General features: G+C 46.0%; 9 protein-coding genes across 9 annotated transcripts; 6 read left to right on the top strand and 3 right to left on the bottom strand.

The window, feature by feature from the left end:
• Window positions 1-259: 259 nt before the first annotated feature.
• Window positions 260-757, top strand: PICMEDRAFT_35272 (hypothetical protein; the record flags this gene model as incomplete). The annotated part of the gene is made up of 1 exon (XM_019162932.1): window positions 260-757. The coding sequence occupies one exon, from the start codon at window positions 260-262 to the stop codon at window positions 755-757; it is 498 nt and encodes a 165-aa protein (XP_019016668.1).
• Window positions 758-1,035: 278 nt separating this feature from the next.
• On the bottom strand, window positions 1,036-1,755 carry PICMEDRAFT_20888 (hypothetical protein; the record flags this gene model as incomplete). Its single annotated transcript, XM_019162173.1, has 1 exon — window positions 1,036-1,755. A coding segment is annotated over one exon (720 nt), but the record flags the coding sequence as incomplete, so codon positions are not given.
• A 349-nt stretch (window positions 1,756-2,104) lies between these two features.
• Window positions 2,105-3,160, top strand: PICMEDRAFT_73071 (hypothetical protein; the record flags this gene model as incomplete). Its single annotated transcript, XM_019164372.1, has 1 exon — window positions 2,105-3,160. One exon carries the CDS (start codon window positions 2,105-2,107, stop codon window positions 3,158-3,160), a length of 1,056 nt encoding a protein of 351 aa, XP_019016666.1.
• A 323-nt stretch (window positions 3,161-3,483) lies between these two features.
• Window positions 3,484-3,954, bottom strand: PICMEDRAFT_73070 (hypothetical protein; the record flags this gene model as incomplete). The annotated part of the gene is made up of 1 exon (XM_019164371.1): window positions 3,484-3,954. The coding sequence occupies one exon, from the start codon at window positions 3,952-3,954 to the stop codon at window positions 3,484-3,486; it is 471 nt and encodes a 156-aa protein (XP_019016665.1).
• A 1,061-nt stretch (window positions 3,955-5,015) lies between these two features.
• PICMEDRAFT_73069 (hypothetical protein) lies at window positions 5,016-7,574 on the top strand (the record flags this gene model as incomplete). Its single annotated transcript, XM_019164370.1, has 1 exon — window positions 5,016-7,574. One exon carries the CDS (start codon window positions 5,016-5,018, stop codon window positions 7,572-7,574), a length of 2,559 nt encoding a protein of 852 aa, XP_019016664.1.
• Window positions 7,575-7,658: 84 nt separating this feature from the next.
• On the bottom strand, window positions 7,659-9,430 carry PICMEDRAFT_16853 (hypothetical protein). Its single transcript, XM_019161366.1, has one exon. It carries the CDS (start codon window positions 9,363-9,365, stop codon window positions 7,755-7,757), a length of 1,611 nt encoding a protein of 536 aa, XP_019016663.1. The 5' UTR covers window positions 9,366-9,430; the 3' UTR covers window positions 7,659-7,754.
• A 199-nt stretch (window positions 9,431-9,629) lies between these two features.
• PICMEDRAFT_16852 (hypothetical protein) lies at window positions 9,630-11,330 on the top strand. The gene has a single exon (XM_019161365.1). The coding sequence runs from the start codon at window positions 9,712-9,714 to the stop codon at window positions 11,179-11,181; it is 1,470 nt and encodes a 489-aa protein (XP_019016662.1). The 5' UTR covers window positions 9,630-9,711; the 3' UTR covers window positions 11,182-11,330.
• A 39-nt stretch (window positions 11,331-11,369) lies between these two features.
• Window positions 11,370-14,579, top strand: PICMEDRAFT_16851 (hypothetical protein). Its single transcript, XM_019161364.1, has one exon. The coding sequence runs from the start codon at window positions 11,466-11,468 to the stop codon at window positions 14,415-14,417; it is 2,952 nt and encodes a 983-aa protein (XP_019016661.1). The 5' UTR covers window positions 11,370-11,465; the 3' UTR covers window positions 14,418-14,579.
• A 110-nt stretch (window positions 14,580-14,689) lies between these two features.
• PICMEDRAFT_16850 (hypothetical protein) lies at window positions 14,690-15,787 on the top strand. The gene is made up of 2 exons (XM_019161363.1): window positions 14,690-14,981; window positions 15,067-15,787. Exons 1-2 carry the CDS (start codon window positions 14,927-14,929, stop codon window positions 15,597-15,599), a joined length of 588 nt encoding a protein of 195 aa, XP_019016660.1. The 5' UTR covers window positions 14,690-14,926; the 3' UTR covers window positions 15,600-15,787.
• The last annotated feature ends 138 nt before the right edge of the window (window positions 15,788-15,925 follow it).

Below are 15,925 nucleotides of genomic sequence, written 5' to 3'. Positions count from 1 at the left end.
AGTTAAGCGCTCTACTGTGAGTCACTACGGAAGCGCTGACATAAGCCATTTCATTAGGTTTGCCCTGATGCATCCGTACACCGTCTAAGAGAGCGAGAACCTCACACCTAGCGATTTTTTTCCAACAGAGTGAGTGAATCTACCTGGCAGGATGAATGAAGATGAAGAGAGAGGACGGAGAGGTTCGGTTGACAACAGAGAAGAGAAGAGCGCATTCCTCGAGTTTTCAAAGACAGATACCACTACCGGACCAGCTACGATGTCTGCCAGCAAGTTGTTCAGCGTTTCCTCTGCAGAAGCCTTTGCGAAGCTTCCAGAGAAGCTTCAGAACTTCTTCACGAAATTCCCACCAGCACCCATCAGAAAGTACGCCGACCAGCCAACGGCCTGCAATGCCGAGGACGCCAACCCATTTTTGGCGAACCGTCATCCGGTAACCGGACGCACACATGAGCCACTCTACAGTCTACGTCGCCAGAGTGACCTTTACAAGCTGGCGTACAAGTTTGGCATTGCGGATCTGATGCCACCTCTCGCCAACGGAAAGAAGTTCTTTGCCGAGAAGCACGAAGCATCGCCTATCTTGAAGGGTGTCTTGTATCCTAAGGGCCACAAGTGGGAGAGAACGTTTGCGGAAAGAAAGAAGAAGATCCAGGATGCGCTTGGAGAGGTCGACAACATCCTCATCAAGCACAGAGGTGCCAAATACAGAAAGAGACTGGAGAGAAGAGAAAAGGAGGAAAAGCGCTGGATCTGATCCGTCTATATATTGTTTATACAACTGTACATACCAAATCACGCATAGTAACACAAACGTTGAAGTCAGCATCGCAGGAGACCCAGTCTCCTGAAACGGGCTTTCAGAGTGGACAATTTTTACGTACCTTACGAGAGTGGTTCTAGGTGAAATATTATCATTTATAAAATTAGTGCTATAGACAGATGGTTCGGTGGTCAGGCTGCAGAAGCGCATCAGAGCTTCAACTTGTTGAAGATCTCCTCCTCGGTCAAGGCGGGCTCGTTCTCGGCGGTAGTGTCTGCGGAGGCAGTGGCGGAGGAGTCCTTGTTGCTGAACTTGGCGTCAAGGATCTTCGTCTGCTCGACGGCGTCGGTCTTCCATTTCTGCAGGACCTCGGTCTCCTTGTCGAAACCTTCTTCGATGGCGGTCTTAGGATAAACTGCGCCGAACATCTCGCCCTCTTCCCGGACAACGTTCATCTCTGTCTCGTCCTGGATCTTCAGTCTGTAGTACTCAAACTTCGCCTGCTCGTACGAGTCAAGGAGAGTCTTTTTCTCCGTCTCCATGAGGTATATGGTTCTTTGGACAACGCTCTCCCCGTCGAGCTTCTTCCCGAACTGCCTCAGATGGCTCCAGTCGAAGCTCTCATTGCCAAGATTGTTTTCGTTCTCCACGAGGTTCTTTGGATCGGCAAGCTCCCACGGGTGCTGTTTGTAGAAGAGCAGACGAAGGTCGTCCTCGATGAAGTGCAGCTGCTGTGACTTCAACAGACTCGAGACGTCCTTCTTCTTCTGCACCTTCACCTTCGTCACGTAAAACCCATCCGCCAGTCTCGCGTTGATGTGGCTGATCGCAGAAACCTCTTCCGCTTTCGTCTTCTCCAACACCTCCAACCGCACGCTCTTGTTGAACGCATGGCGAGGAGTGTTGTGTGCGAGCACCTTGTACCACGCAGGCTGTGATGAGACAAGCCCCGAGCTGAGATACTCGCTGGTTCTCTGGAGCACCTGGTTGGCAGTCTTGATCGAGTTCATTGCGCTTCTCCTGTACTGTGGTCCTGCCCTCTCTTCTCCTTTCTTTCATCACCTTCTTCTCTTCACCTTCTGCCTTCTTCTTTCCTGTCTTCACCACCTTCTTCTCTGATGCCGACTCTCGCTAGCTGAAAAAATCCATTTTCGCCGAAAATTGAGCCGATCGACCCGTGTTGACTTTTTCAGATGGCCCAGAGGGCTCCGGTTAGGGCTCCGGATTATCTTGCCACCTGTTTGCTTATCCACTTGCTGTGCTGAAGGCCTGTTTTACATCTCTGTGCGTCTGACAAGATCAATTACCCCCCAAAACAGTAGAACAGCAGAGCAGCGCACAATGTCCAACACAAACATCAAGAAGACTAAGGTCGCCATCATTGGCACAGGGATTTTCGCCAAAAAGGCGCATTTGCCATCGTTGACGGACTCCCCATACTTTGAGCCGGTGGCGTGCTTCAACCGGACCACCAGCAAAGCGGAGGAGTTTGCAGGCCTTTCGACGCCTGCACTCAAGGTGTACCAGGAGTTTGACGATGCGTTCAGGGACCCGGAGGTCGATTTGGTGGACGTGTTGTTGCCCGTGCAGTACAACCTCGAGGCCGTCGAGAAGGCCGTCAAGTACGGCAAGAACGTGGTGATCGAGAAGCCGATTGCGGCGAATCTGGACCAGGCCCGCCAGATTGTGCGTCTTGCGAAGGAAAACCCTAAGGTGCTGGTGGCAGTGAACGAGCACTGGGTGTACTTGAAGGCGGTCACCGAGTTGAAGGCCGCTATTGCGAAGATCGGTACCGTGGTGGGCTTCAACTACCACTCGACGGGCTCCTTCAACTTCAACAACCAGTACTTGAGCACCTCCTGGCGCCAGAACCCAGAGCACATTGGCGGCTTCTTGAGCGACGGTGGTGTGCACCAGTTGGCGCTTCTCACGTCCGTGCTCGGCAACGTCGAGGCGTTGAACGCCCGAACCGTGCAGGTGAGACCACAGAGCGGTGACGTCGACGTCGTCTGGGCACTCTGCAAGATGGCCTCCGGTGTCGTCGGCTCGTTCAACTATGGCAGCGCCTTCGGCAACAAAGAGAAGAAGGGCTTCTTCGAGATCCTCGGCGACAACGGCAGCGTCTACTACGACTTCTCTCCAGCCACGGGCAACCGCTTCGTCGTACGCACGGGCGGCCACACAGCCGGCGACGAAAAGACTGAGGAGGAGGTCCTCATCAAGGACGAGTTCTGGAGCACCGCTAGGGAGTTCGAAAAGCTCGGCAGAGAACTCCACGGCGAGCCGGGTAGCGTCGTCTGCTGGCCCGAGGTCGCCTTCCACCACTTAGCCATTGTCGATGCCATGCTCAGAAGCTCCAAGACTGACGCTGCCACTGTCCAAGTGGCTCTACCATAGGCACGTACGCACACTCGTATACTTTATAACGCGTAGAGGCCAACGCGTAGAGTTCAACGCAACCCTCCGCATACTATTTTCATTCACACTTGCCTATAAAGCAAACTAACGACTTCGAGGTCCATCAAGACGGCCATGCCGTCAAAGCTACCATCAAACTTTCATCGGAATAAACACAGAAATACATCAAAATATTAGCATCACTACAGATGTACTTTCAGTAATGACAGATAATAAATCAGCACAATAAACAGTAAAATAAGATCTTATTAAACAGGCGCAAAGTATGAGAAAACATGTATAATGATATAGCGGAACCTGAACTATTTTCCGAAAACTCCCCAATCGCCCTGTCCCCAAGTAGTTTTTAAAGTCCAATGCTTAATCTTCCACAATCCGTCTCTAGCATCCTTAACCAACTCGACCGCATAAAGGCCTCCAGCAAGCAAGAAATCAGAGCCAGGCTTCATGCCCTCTCCACCGCGGTAGTGTTGAGAAAGAGCTGAGCATGACACCTGAGCCTTGGATTCCTCGGTGATGTTGATACGCATGTTGGTGAGGAAATGGTTGGTGTCCATCTTGGCGATATTGGCATAGCATCCACTGTATATCGCATCATAGCCTTCCATGACAGTGCCGTTAAGGACCAAAACGGCATCCTCAGTCAGGGCAGATTTGAAGAGAGCATCGTCGGCGGTGTCAAAAGCCATGACTCCTCGGTAGAGGGCATCAGCTATGGCATCACGGTCGCTGAGGGCAGGTGTGAGTAAAGCTGGAAGTGCTGGTGTGGTCATGATGTATATCGATTTACGCACTGGTGTAGTATTAAAGCTGTCTGGGCGTTGCGAAATATGGTTATAGGACTCTACAATGGAAATGAGAAAAGATGTAGAGTACATTTGCCCAACTGGAAAGCTTTCAGCTGAGGCATGTCATATATGTGTACCCCCTATGGCCACATGCGGTTCTCCCGAAGGTTATATCCGACGGATGGGATTAACGGAGTTACCGTGAAGCCTCGTGGAAAAGCTTTTTGCACGGCTGCAGCAATCCCTTCGAGACGACCTCGCAACCCTGCTCCCTTAGCAAAGCTAGCAATGCTTGGAATCGGTCATGTATACTGATTCACAGTGCAAGTGCTCTAATCAGTGACATCATCCCTCATCATTCGCTCCAGCGATAAACATGAAAATTTCTCGTAAATCCATCATATGCAAGATTTGACACTCTTGGTTTAAACATGATTCCAGAAATAAAGTCGGGCAAGTAGAGTACATTAGATCCTTTTTTGAAGATTTCTCTTTGGTGGATTTATTCAAACCCCAAAACTCCGATGATTTTGGATCACCTGGAACCCCAGCCTCCAAGTGGCGCACTGCATTGAATTAGGATAAAAGAGTTGGAAGAATATGGTCACTGTGTCCGGTTCTCTGACCCATACAAGTCTAGTGGAAGTAAGCAGAGGGATGTAAAGTCTTCTCAACTTTTCCAAAGGACTAACGAACGGGCTGGACCTATGCTAAGTCAGTTGAATTATAAGCAGTACCTTCTCGGCGCGGTGTCTATGGGCATTTGGGGCGAATGGTGATTCCCCCCCTTCGTTCTTTTTCATCGTTTTATATCAGCGAAAAAGCAGACCAGCCTCCCCGGGGTCATCACGAGCCATGCCGTCATAGCTCTCATCTTTATCAAGCTGTCTATTTCTCTTTCTGCTCTTTCTGTGTTGCCTCCCCTCCTCTGCCGGCTCTTCTCTATTTGCAGCATTCCCCCAATATCCGCCTTTGCTACAGATACTCGCAAAACAAAGTCTCACACACAGGCACACACACATACACACACATTGCAACAGAGCAGGATGCACAGCAAGGAGTACATGCCGCTGCCCGGTTCTCAAAACACCTCCTTTTCCTGGCGGTACATATCGCTGGTGTCGATAGTGCTCGTGTACGGAACTAGTTTGCTGCTCTCTCAGGTTAATAGTCTCTACGTGAACCACAAGCAGCTTGGTTTGCAGAGGCAGCTTGATTACCATCCAGCAGATAAAGAAATACAGGGTTTGGCGTTTGACGCTGACGCAAAAGCCAAAAGACCACTTACTTTCAAAGACGTCAGAAATGGGACGTTTTACGCCGAAAGCAAAGAAATACAGTGGATCCAAACCCCGGAATCCTTGACAAACGACTCCGGAGATTACATCGTCGTTGAAAGGGGGAACTACTACTTGAGAAGCTTGCAAGACTCGGCCAAGAAAACCGTGCTCTACGACCTCGGCAGTTCAATAGAGTACCAGAACAAGACTTATGCTGTGGAGTCTGTGACCTTCAGCAACGACTTGAAAATCGCTCTTCTGACGTGCAACAAACGCCACAACTGGAGACATTCGTTTTTTGCAGCATACTTCGCTTACAACGTCGAGACAAAGGACATCCAGCCCATCATCGCATCGAGCACCGAGGAGAACAGCAAGATCGCCTTGTCTGTCATCTCCCCAGACTCCTCCAAAATCGCATACGTGTTGAACAATAACGTCTACGTCAACGATGTGTCTGACTTCTTCAGTCCCGCCAGCAGACAAATCACCTTTGACGGCGGCGACCAAATCTTCAACGGCAAGCCAGACTGGGTCTACGAGGAAGAGGTTTTTGAAAGTGACCGTGCCCTTTGGTGGTCTCCAGACTCCTCCCATCTTGTCATCTTACGCTCAAACGACACAGAAGTGCCGACTTTCCCTATTCCCTACTTCGTTCAGAATAGCCCGGGAAACAGTTCCTCCTATCCGACGCTTGAGAGCATCAAGTACCCAAAGGCAGGTTTTGCCAACCCAATAGTCGACATCCTCATCTATGATTTGTCGAACGACACCCTCAAACAACTCCCAGCCTCGGATCCTTTCTACAATGATGAAGAAATCAACAACACCGATAGGTTGATCACAGAAGTCACCTGGGTTGGAAATGAACAGGTTCTTGTGCGTGTCACTAATAGAGAGTCAGATATTCTGAAAATATTTATTGTCTCATGTCCGTTGTCCGATTCCGAGATGTCCTCAATCGTAAGCCGATTTGAGGATGGGAGAGATGATAAATCCTGGTTCGAAATCTCTCATAATACCATCCACATTCCGAAATCGGAGAAAAGACCCTTGGAAGGTTACATCGACATGATGGCCGTTGATGGCTATGAACACTTGGCTTACTTTTCTCCTCCAAATGCTTCCGAGCCAAAAGCCTACTTAACTAAGGGAGAATGGGAAGTTGTAGACGGCGCTGCCGCTTATGACTTTGTCAGCGACAAGGTATACTTTGTTTCCACTGAGAAATCTTCCATTGAAAGACACGTCTATTCCGTCGATCTTGAAGGTGCTTCAAAGGAAAACCTGACAGATGTCAGTAAAGATGGATGGTTCGATGTATCTTTCTCCAAAGGTGCTCGATATTTGTTATTGTCTTATCAAGGCCCAGATGTTCCGTATCAGAAATTGCTAGATTTACATAAAGGCTCTTCCGAAGATTTTTCAGTCAATACCGATCTACAAAAAACTTTGGACGAATATTCTCTTCCTGAAGTCAAATTTGGGAATATAACCTTAGATGAAGGCCTAACAGTCAACTACAAGGAAACGCTTCCTTTAAACTTTGATCCTCAGAAGAAATATCCGCTTTTATTCTTTGTTTACGGGGGTCCGGGTTCTCAACTAGTACAAAAGCCATTTTCGATTTCTTTCTCTTCTGTCATTGCAGCTGAACTGGACGCAGTTGTTGTCACTGTCGACGGACGTGGTACAGGCTTCAAGGGAAAGAAATTCCGGAATATTGTTAGGGACAACTTGGGGTATTATGAAGTTTTGGATCAGGTTACAGCAGCTAAGCATTGGATTTCCTTGGGATACGTCGATTCAGAACGTACTGCTATCTGGGGATGGTCTTATGGTGGATACATGACCCTTAAAACTTTAGAACACGATCAAGGTGAGGTCTTCAAGTATGGAATGTCGGTTGCTCCAGTTACAGACTGGAAATTATATGACTCCGTGTATACGGAAAGGTATATGCATACTCCACAACAAAACCCAACAGGCTACAAAAACTGTCGTGTTGGTGAGGCCGAAGGATTCAAAAACGCAAAAAGATTTTTATTAATGCATGGTACGGGTGATGATAATGTTCATTTCCAGAACAGTATGCAATTTATCGACTCTCTTGATGTTGCAGGTGTTGAAAATTATGACATGTACGTTTTCCCAGATAGTGACCACAGCATTCGTTGGCACAACGCAGGTATGGTTGTATACGATAGGTTATTTACTTGGTTGAAGAGGGCATTTGACGGTGAGTTTGAGGACGTCTACTCTCTCAATGCAGTAAAGCCTAATGGTCACATGGATGATCGCTTTTTTATAGATTTATATGGTTAGTTTATCGCATCGGGTTTCCTTTTTTTCTTTATCAAATTTAGTACTGTATTCCTATAATAATAATAATAATAGTAGTAATAAAAGGTAAGCTTTCAATCTCAAAATTATAAATACATTCTTTATAAATCAGGGCATTTTGCGTGTGCACTACTAGCAGACGTCTTTGCCTTTTTGTATAGTTCAATGAAAACCGTAGCCATCGAGGCCATAAGCTAATTCTTGCTCTAAGTCAATATTATTCGAGTTCTCGAAGATCATCTCCTCCGGGTGTGGAGGAAGGTCCTGGTCGATGTACTGAAGGGCATCAGTTGGGGTGAGTAAGGATGGCATCATATCTTGATGCATGTGTTGTTGTTGCTGCTGTAACTTTTGTTGCTGGTGTTGTTGCTGTTGTTGATGTGGTTGTTGTAAGCTCTGCTGTTGTTGTAAATTTTGCTGTTGTTGTTGTTGTTGTTGTTGTTGTTGTTGTTGTTGTTGTTGTTGTTGTTGTTGTATGTTCTGTTGCTGCTGTTCATGCTGTTGCTGTTGCTGTTGCTGTTGTTGCTGTTGCTGTTGTAAATTATGTTGTTGCTGTTGCTGTAGCTGTTCCTGTTGCAAAAGAATTTGTGATGCATTGTTTCCTTCATTTGGATAAGAAAACTTGGATGAATCAAAAATCTCTTCTTCTCCTGTATAGGGACGGCGCACAAAGTCTCTGAACGCACGTACTTCATGTATAATCATTTCACGCATCATACCTAAATCATCTACTGCCTCGAAGTCAAAGTCAAACTTTTTTGGACAGTTGGGCTCGTCCATTGGATCATGCCACACCTCCAAGTATGGATGTTCAAGAGCTTCATCGACATTGATACGCTGGTTCGGCTCTAAGGTAAGAAGCTTCTCCAGTAAATCTATCGCCAGAGGTTCAGCTTCAGGGTATAAAGCATTGAAGGGGATTTTAGGCATGAATGGTAATGACCGGATATAGGCTTGTGCTCTCGATGATTTAATCGTTTGGATGGTTTCTTCATCAGGGGTACCAAGAACACGCAAAATTTCATTCAACTGGTCAACATAATCTTTCCCTTTGAAAATTGTAGAGCCTCCCAAAAGTTCAGCCAATATACAACCAACGGACCACATGTCAATTGCCTTGGTGTAACCCTGGAATGAAAGGATGATCTCTGGTGCTCGGTACCACCTTGTTGCCACATACTCAGTCAAAAATCCTTGGTTTTTTTCAGGATCACTTGAGTAGCCTCTTGCCAAACCAAAATCACAGATCTTCAACTCACAATCGGCGTTGACTAAGAGGTTTCCCGGCTTCAAGTCTCTGTGCAAGACATCGGCAGAGTGAATATATTTCAACCCGCATAAGATTTGGTAGATAAAGGACTGGTAGTGTGAATCTGTCAATGGCTGCTTGGAGCGGATAATCTGATGCAAATCGCACTCCATCAATTCTTCGTAGAGAAAAATCTCATCAAAGTTGCCGTTTGAGTCTGGAATTATATCTAGATCGCAAAGAAAGATAATGTTCTTGTGCCCTCTGAAGTGGGCAAGCAACTTGATCTCCCTGAGAGCACGCTTGCAAAGAATCTTCTTTCTGAAAACGTTTGTCACCTTCTTGATGGCAACTTTGTCCTCCCCTTCCTCCGTTTCCGTACATTTTGCAGAGCAGACAACACCATAAGCCCCCTGGCCTAATCCTCTAATTAGCTCAAAGCGTTTATCGACAATGAATTTCTGGTTGAACACACGGAAAACGTGGTACATGTTTGGGTTAAAATACTCAAGGGAGGTCGACATGGCGCTTTGGCTTGTCTTTCTATTCCAGCTGGTAACTGCTGTGAACTTTGTTTCCTATGCCGGACCACAGGAGGAACCGATGGAAGTAGAAACGAGAACAAATAGGTGTTCCCGAAGTTTCAACTGAACCACAACAAAACGGCAATGCACTCTATGTCATTCTATTTTTAGAGCCCATATGCTGACATAAGCGCCTCGGTAATTCTGCCATTTTTTTCTCCTTTTGGTGACGAAAATGAGAATAGGCGGAAAGAAGGTGATGATGGCATAGAGGAGGAGAAGATGATAAGGGGGAGAGGCGTAGACAGAAATAATTAAATCGAGTTTAGGGTTACAGCACCCTATCATGCTTGCGGCATCACATTTATCGGCGTCCACGGTGGGTGGTGCAGGTGCCTCCACCACCACGGGCAATGCTCCTCCCAACGGAGGCAGTAGTAACGGGAGCGGAAAGAGTAACGGGTTTCATGACAAACACCAGCAGCAACACCAAATTCATCACCCGACAAGCAAGAGGGTGGAGATCAGCAGTTTTGTGTCAAAGTTCCAGAAGACACTTGGTAATGGGTGGGACGCGTACCAGATCGCCGTGTCGTTGTTTATTGTGGGGAAGCTCTCGAGAGCAGAGCTTTTGGAGCAGATTGCTCCTGTATTGAGCAAAAAAGGAACCCGACATATGCACAACCGTTTATTAATGTCGATGTTGGCGAATTGCTACAGGGTAGAGCCTCTGGACGGGATATCTACAAGTCTATTCGGGAACACATCTAAAAAACGGAAGATTGGCAGTAAGTCTTCGAAGTACGAACAGTTGAAGAAAGACGTTTTGTCTCTTTCTATCCGTGAAAGGGTGCGTTTGAAAGGCATTACAAAGGAGTCCGGAAAGAAAGGTATGATTCAAAATGTGATGGTTTTGAGTAGACAGGCAATGGTTCCGAAAGTGCCGATTGTGACCACAAACAACACGTCATCTGTATCTTCTTCCTCTCCCCACCCGTCTGCGACTGGTGCCGCATCAAGCGAGGCGAATGCCAATAAAAAAGGTAGCAACAATTTGGAGATGACATTGATTTCGGTGAAGGATATATTAGATATGATCAACGAGCCGTTGTGCACGGAAACGTACGAGTTACCGGAGAGGAAGCGCATGAGAGACATAATGTTGGGTCTGGCAAGAGAACATGGATTGTTGGGCGGAGTGTCGATGAAGGCTGTTGATGTTCTCTATCTGGGACTTCAATACCATTTGAAATCAATCATCGGCAATGTCATAGATAACGTGAGGGCCAAAAGAGATGCAGATAAGAAGGGTGTGGATACATCCAAAGAAACCACAAACGAAGTGGACGACTTTCTGGAGAAAAAGGGGGCAACAATAGACAACTGCGGCGTTGAAACAGGTACAAAGCGTAAGAAGTTGACAATAACCACAGAGGATTTGTTTGACTCGTTCAGTCTAACACCCCACATGATCCAACCCTATGGGACAGTCGACCATTTAAACGACGTCATGCTCAAAAATGATGACGACTACGATTTTGTGAGCCGGCAAACACTGCAGGCAAATACAGACTGGACCAATGGTGAAAAAGTGTTGGAATGGGACGAAAACAACGAGCATAACTTATATGTCGTTCCAAATAAAGTCACAGACGTGTCCTACTTGTTGAAGTCGCACGAGGCCATCTGGCACGAAACCACCGGCCATCCAGACGATCCTGTGCCGAAGATCAATCTTGCTCTCAAGGACAAGGATATAGGCACCCCGGACGAGTTAAACTGGGTCATCAACGGGCTTCTCAGCGAAGATATGTAATGTTGTATAATAGTAATGTGTATGCCCCCTCCCTCTGATTAGGTAATCCCCTTCTCAACGAGATGCGAGAATCTCTCTGCGCCTGTGTCGAGACAGAAAGAAAGTAGTCCAGCCGAGACAGCGAGGGCGGTGGCAAAAATGGATCTGAGATGCTGAAATGGATGCTCCAGACGCCGTTGCACTTGTCACAAGATTAGTGGCTCTTACTGAGTTGGAGAGTAGCATACATCGTTCCGTCAATATAGATATATTCTGACGGTAGATAGCAGAATCATAGATAGAGAATGGCTCCCGTCAGTGAAAAAGAGGCTGCGGTTGCGACAGAATCAGCAAAGACTGTTGCCACAAGCTCAAATAAAGATCAAAAGAAGAAGAATGAAGAGGAAGAGTTAAATGAAGAAGACCAGCAATTGAAGAATGAATTGGAGATGTTGGTTGAACGGTTGATGTCTTCTCAAACTGAGCTTTACAAGCCTGCTTTGGACAGCTTGAAGACATTTATTAGAGAATCAACATCGTCCATGACTGCTGTTCCGAAGCCATTGAAATTCTTGAGACCTTTCTATCCTTCCTTAATCCAATTAGACCAGTCGTGGAAGGACAAGGAATTGTTGATGCAGCTTTATGACGTCCTTTCTGTTTTGGGTATGACATACTCCGAAGAAGACGGTGAAGAGTATGTCAGAGTGTGTTTGAAGTACAGATTGAAAAGTCACATTGATGACACCATGAGCGAATGGGGACATGAATACTTAAGACACTTGTCTCTAGAAATTGGTGATGAGTATGAGGCCGGTTTGGATGCCGGCGAACCAAAAGACAAGCTTGTTCAATTGAGCAGCATAATTGCCCCTTATTTCTTGAAGCACAACGCTGAAGCTGAGGCTGTCGATTTGTTATTAGAGATTGAAGAAGTTGAGAAACTATCCAAGTATGTTGACAAAAATACATATAAAAGAGTCTGCTCCTACATGGTTGCATGCGTCCCATTGTTGGCACCGCCAGATGATTTGGCTTTCCTTAACACAGCTTTCACCATCTATTTAGAAAACAATAGATTAACTGAAGCCTTAACGCTTGCCATCAGATTGGGTGACGAGTCCTTGGTGAAGTCTGTTTTTGAGTCGACAAATGATGTCTCTGTCCAAAAGCAATTGGGATTCATTCTTGGTAAGCAAAATTACGGCTTTAGTGTTGAGAACGAAGAAGTCCAGCAATGTATCAACAACAATCACATGCATAGATACTTCCAATACTTGGTCACCGAGTTGAACTTGTTGGCACCAAAAGTTCCAGAAGATATATATAAATCTCATTTGGAGACATCTTTCTATGCTTCATCCTCCAAATTGGAGAGTGCAAAGCAGAATCTCGCTGCTGCTTTTGTGAACGGTTTCTTAAACGCCGGTTACAGTGACGAAAAACTCATATCAAAGGAGAAATGGGTTTACAAGACAAAGGATGAAGGTATGCTATCTACTGTTGCTTCTTTGGGTCTAGTGAATTTGTGGAACGTTGAAAATGGCTTGCAGTCATTGGATCAATTCCAGTATAATGAAAATACGAAACTCAGAGCAGGTGCTGTTTTGGGAATGGGTATTTCAACTAATGGTGTTCATGATGATGTCGAATCAACCTACTATTTGTTAGAAGAATTCGTTCACAATAGAGAAAGGGATGATGAGTTGATTGTTACATATGCAATCACTGGTCTTGGTATTGCATATGCTGGAAGTGAAAACGAAAATGTTTTGAACTTGTTAACCCCAATTGTTAGTGACTCAAACTATACTTTGGAAATTCAGTCATTGGCGGCTTTATCCTTGGGTCACACTTTTGTGGGTACTTGCAATGGCGAAATTACTGATACTATTCTTCAATCTTTGTTAGATAAAGATCCAACTCAGTTAGCATCCAAATGGATCAGATTCATGTGTTTGGGTCTCGGTTTATTATACATGGGCAAGTACGATCAAGTCGATGATGTCCTTGAAACCATTGATGCGATTGAGCACCCAATTTCCAAATCCTTAAAGGTTCTTATTAAAATTTGCTCCTATGCTGGAACTGGTAACGTGCTACAAATCCAAGAATTATTGCAAATGTGTACTACCAAGCCTACAGACAGCAGCGAAGATGATGAAGATGACGAGGATGATGAAGATGACAACGACTTTTACGAGATGGAGGCAGCAGCCGATGCAGAAGTTGATGCAGAACTCGACAACGATGGGGGTGTGATGGAGACTGATAACCAAGATAATGTTGAAATTGCAGACATGCCTGTTGATATCGAAAACAATGCCATCGAAGGAGGAAGTGACCCTACTGTCAAGCCAAGCATCGAAAAGGGAGAGGCCAAAATTGAGGACAGCAAAACAGAAACTGTCAGCAGCGAGGAAGCGTCGGACGCAAAGAAGGAAGACGATTTGGCTGAAGATGACCTCTACCAGGGGTTTGCTGTTCTAGGTCTCGCGTTGATTTGTATGGGTGAAGAGATTGGACAAGAAATGTCTATACGTCATTTCGAGCATTTGATGCACTATGGCAAGGCCATAATAAAAAGGGCTGTTCCACTTGCTATGGGTTTGGTTTCTGCTAGTAATCCACAAATGAATGTGTTTGAAACGCTTTCCAGATACTCCCATGACCAAGACATGGAGGTTGCTTACAACGCGATTTTTGGTATGGGACTAGTTGGAGCTGGTACCAACAACGCCAGATTGGCACAACTTCTGAGACAGCTAGCTTCCTACTACATCAACGATCAGAATGGACTATTCGTTTCCAGAATCTCCCAAGGTCTGATCCACTTGGGTAAGGGCACACTCACGGTGAGTCCGTTCTCCATCGACAAGCAAATTTTATCCAAGGTCTCACTTGCCGGACTCCTTACGGTCTGTATAGCATTGCTCGACCCTAAGGCTTTCATTCTAGACCAGAACTCCAACCTCCTCTACTACCTAACACCAGCCATCAGACCACGTATGCTAGTCACTGTTGATGAGAACTTGGAGCCAATAAAGGTCAACGTACGAGTCGGACAGGCCGTCGACACCGTCGGTGCTGCTGGTAAGCCCAAGACAATCACAGGATGGGTGACGCATTCCACTCCGGTCTTGTTAGGCTTTGGAGAAAGAGCAGAGCTCGAAACTGACGAATATCTTGCATACGCCTCATCCATGGAAGGTGTGGTCATCTTGAAGAAAAACCCGGACTACGTAAGTTACGAATGAGTCCTCGAGAGTGTATAGTGTGCTGTGCGTCACCGTTCACAGCTTGGTTGTAGCAGCAAAGTAGAATGTCTATAAAGTAAGGTAACATCCAAAAGTTATACACATAACCCAAGCCTAAAAGACTAAACGGGCCATTTCAGTCAATTCGCGCCGATCGGCCTAAGGGACTGCTGCAAAGAAACTTGTCGCTAGTGGCAGAGGCAGCAGCGGCTGCGTGGAGGGAAGCAGCATGTCTATAGGCCTTTGGGTGGTGAAGATGAATGAAAGTTGTGGGCAAAGAAATGGGTCCGGAGAGAAGAAGGACTGTTGAGCAGATAGTGAAGACGATTTATTGCCTGGCAAGACATTGATTGTGATCTGAAGTTCTGAACTGCACTCATTCTCACCAGAACAGTTACAAGGACAAGAAAGACAGATAAGACAGGTTACGATTGCAGCTGAAAGAGTTGACACAATAGCACAAGAGCTAGAATAAGAAAAAACAGCAGAATACAGCAGCACAGTACACAATGTCTTCAGTTTACACATCGATTGTCACGTTTGCATTGTTAACCGTTGGAGGTTGTAAGTAAGAATTTTTCAGTAGAAGCCATATTGATCAAGGACTGATACTAACAATGTTTCTTTTTCGTCTTTCTGTGCAATATAGACATGTTATTCAATGAATCCGGAGAAGCGTTCAATGTTGGAGCGTTCCTTGAGTCCGTGTCACCATACATGTGGGCCAATCTTGGTATTGTCTCGTGTATCGGGTTTTCGGTTGTCGGTGCCGCGTGGGGTATCTTCATTACCGGATCATCCGTCATCGGTGCCGGTGTGAAGGCACCACGTATCACCACGAAGAACCTCATCAGTATCATTTTCTGCGAGGTTGTTGCGATCTACGGGCTTATCATGGCCATTGTTTTCTCATCGAAGCTCGTGGCTGTTGACAACATCTTGACCGTCGAGAACTTATATACCGGATATTCCTTATTCTGGGCCGGTCTCACAGTGGGACTAAGCAACCTCATATGTGGTGTTGCCGTTGGTATCACCGGCTCGACCGCCGCCATTTCGGACGCTGCAGACTCCTCGTTGTTTGTGAAGATCTTGGTCATTGAGATTTTCGGTAGTATTTTAGGTTTGTTTGGTTTGATTGTCGGTCTTTTGATGGCCGCCAGAGCTGGAGAGTTCAGCTGATTCTACAAAAAGGAGAGGAAACACTAAAGAAAAGCTGAAGGATACAAGCCCAGGCAAACACTCACTATATATAAAAGTGGTTTTTCACCGCGTATACCGTCCTGCCGTCGGTCTCGATATCCGTGCCACCGTCATCTGTGTAATACAACAATAAGTAAATAAAATCCTAGTTTTCATAATTGAAGAAAAGTTTCGAAGTTCGTTTTTGTTCTTTATTCCATAGTTTACTAATTATATAAAAACTAATATTCAAGAATTAAATTTTTATAGTACACTTGACGGCAAACCGGGGTGGGTTGGCAAAGGGGTACGCTGCAGCTGTTGCG

Source organism: Pichia membranifaciens (genome assembly GCF_001661235.1).
Source record: "Pichia membranifaciens NRRL Y-2026 unplaced genomic scaffold PICMEscaffold_4, whole genome shotgun sequence".
NCBI classification, from domain to species: domain Eukaryota; kingdom Fungi; phylum Ascomycota; class Pichiomycetes; order Pichiales; family Pichiaceae; genus Pichia; species Pichia membranifaciens.
Note: the sequence above shows the minus strand (reverse complement) of the source record. Positions and strands in the feature narration are given on the sequence as shown.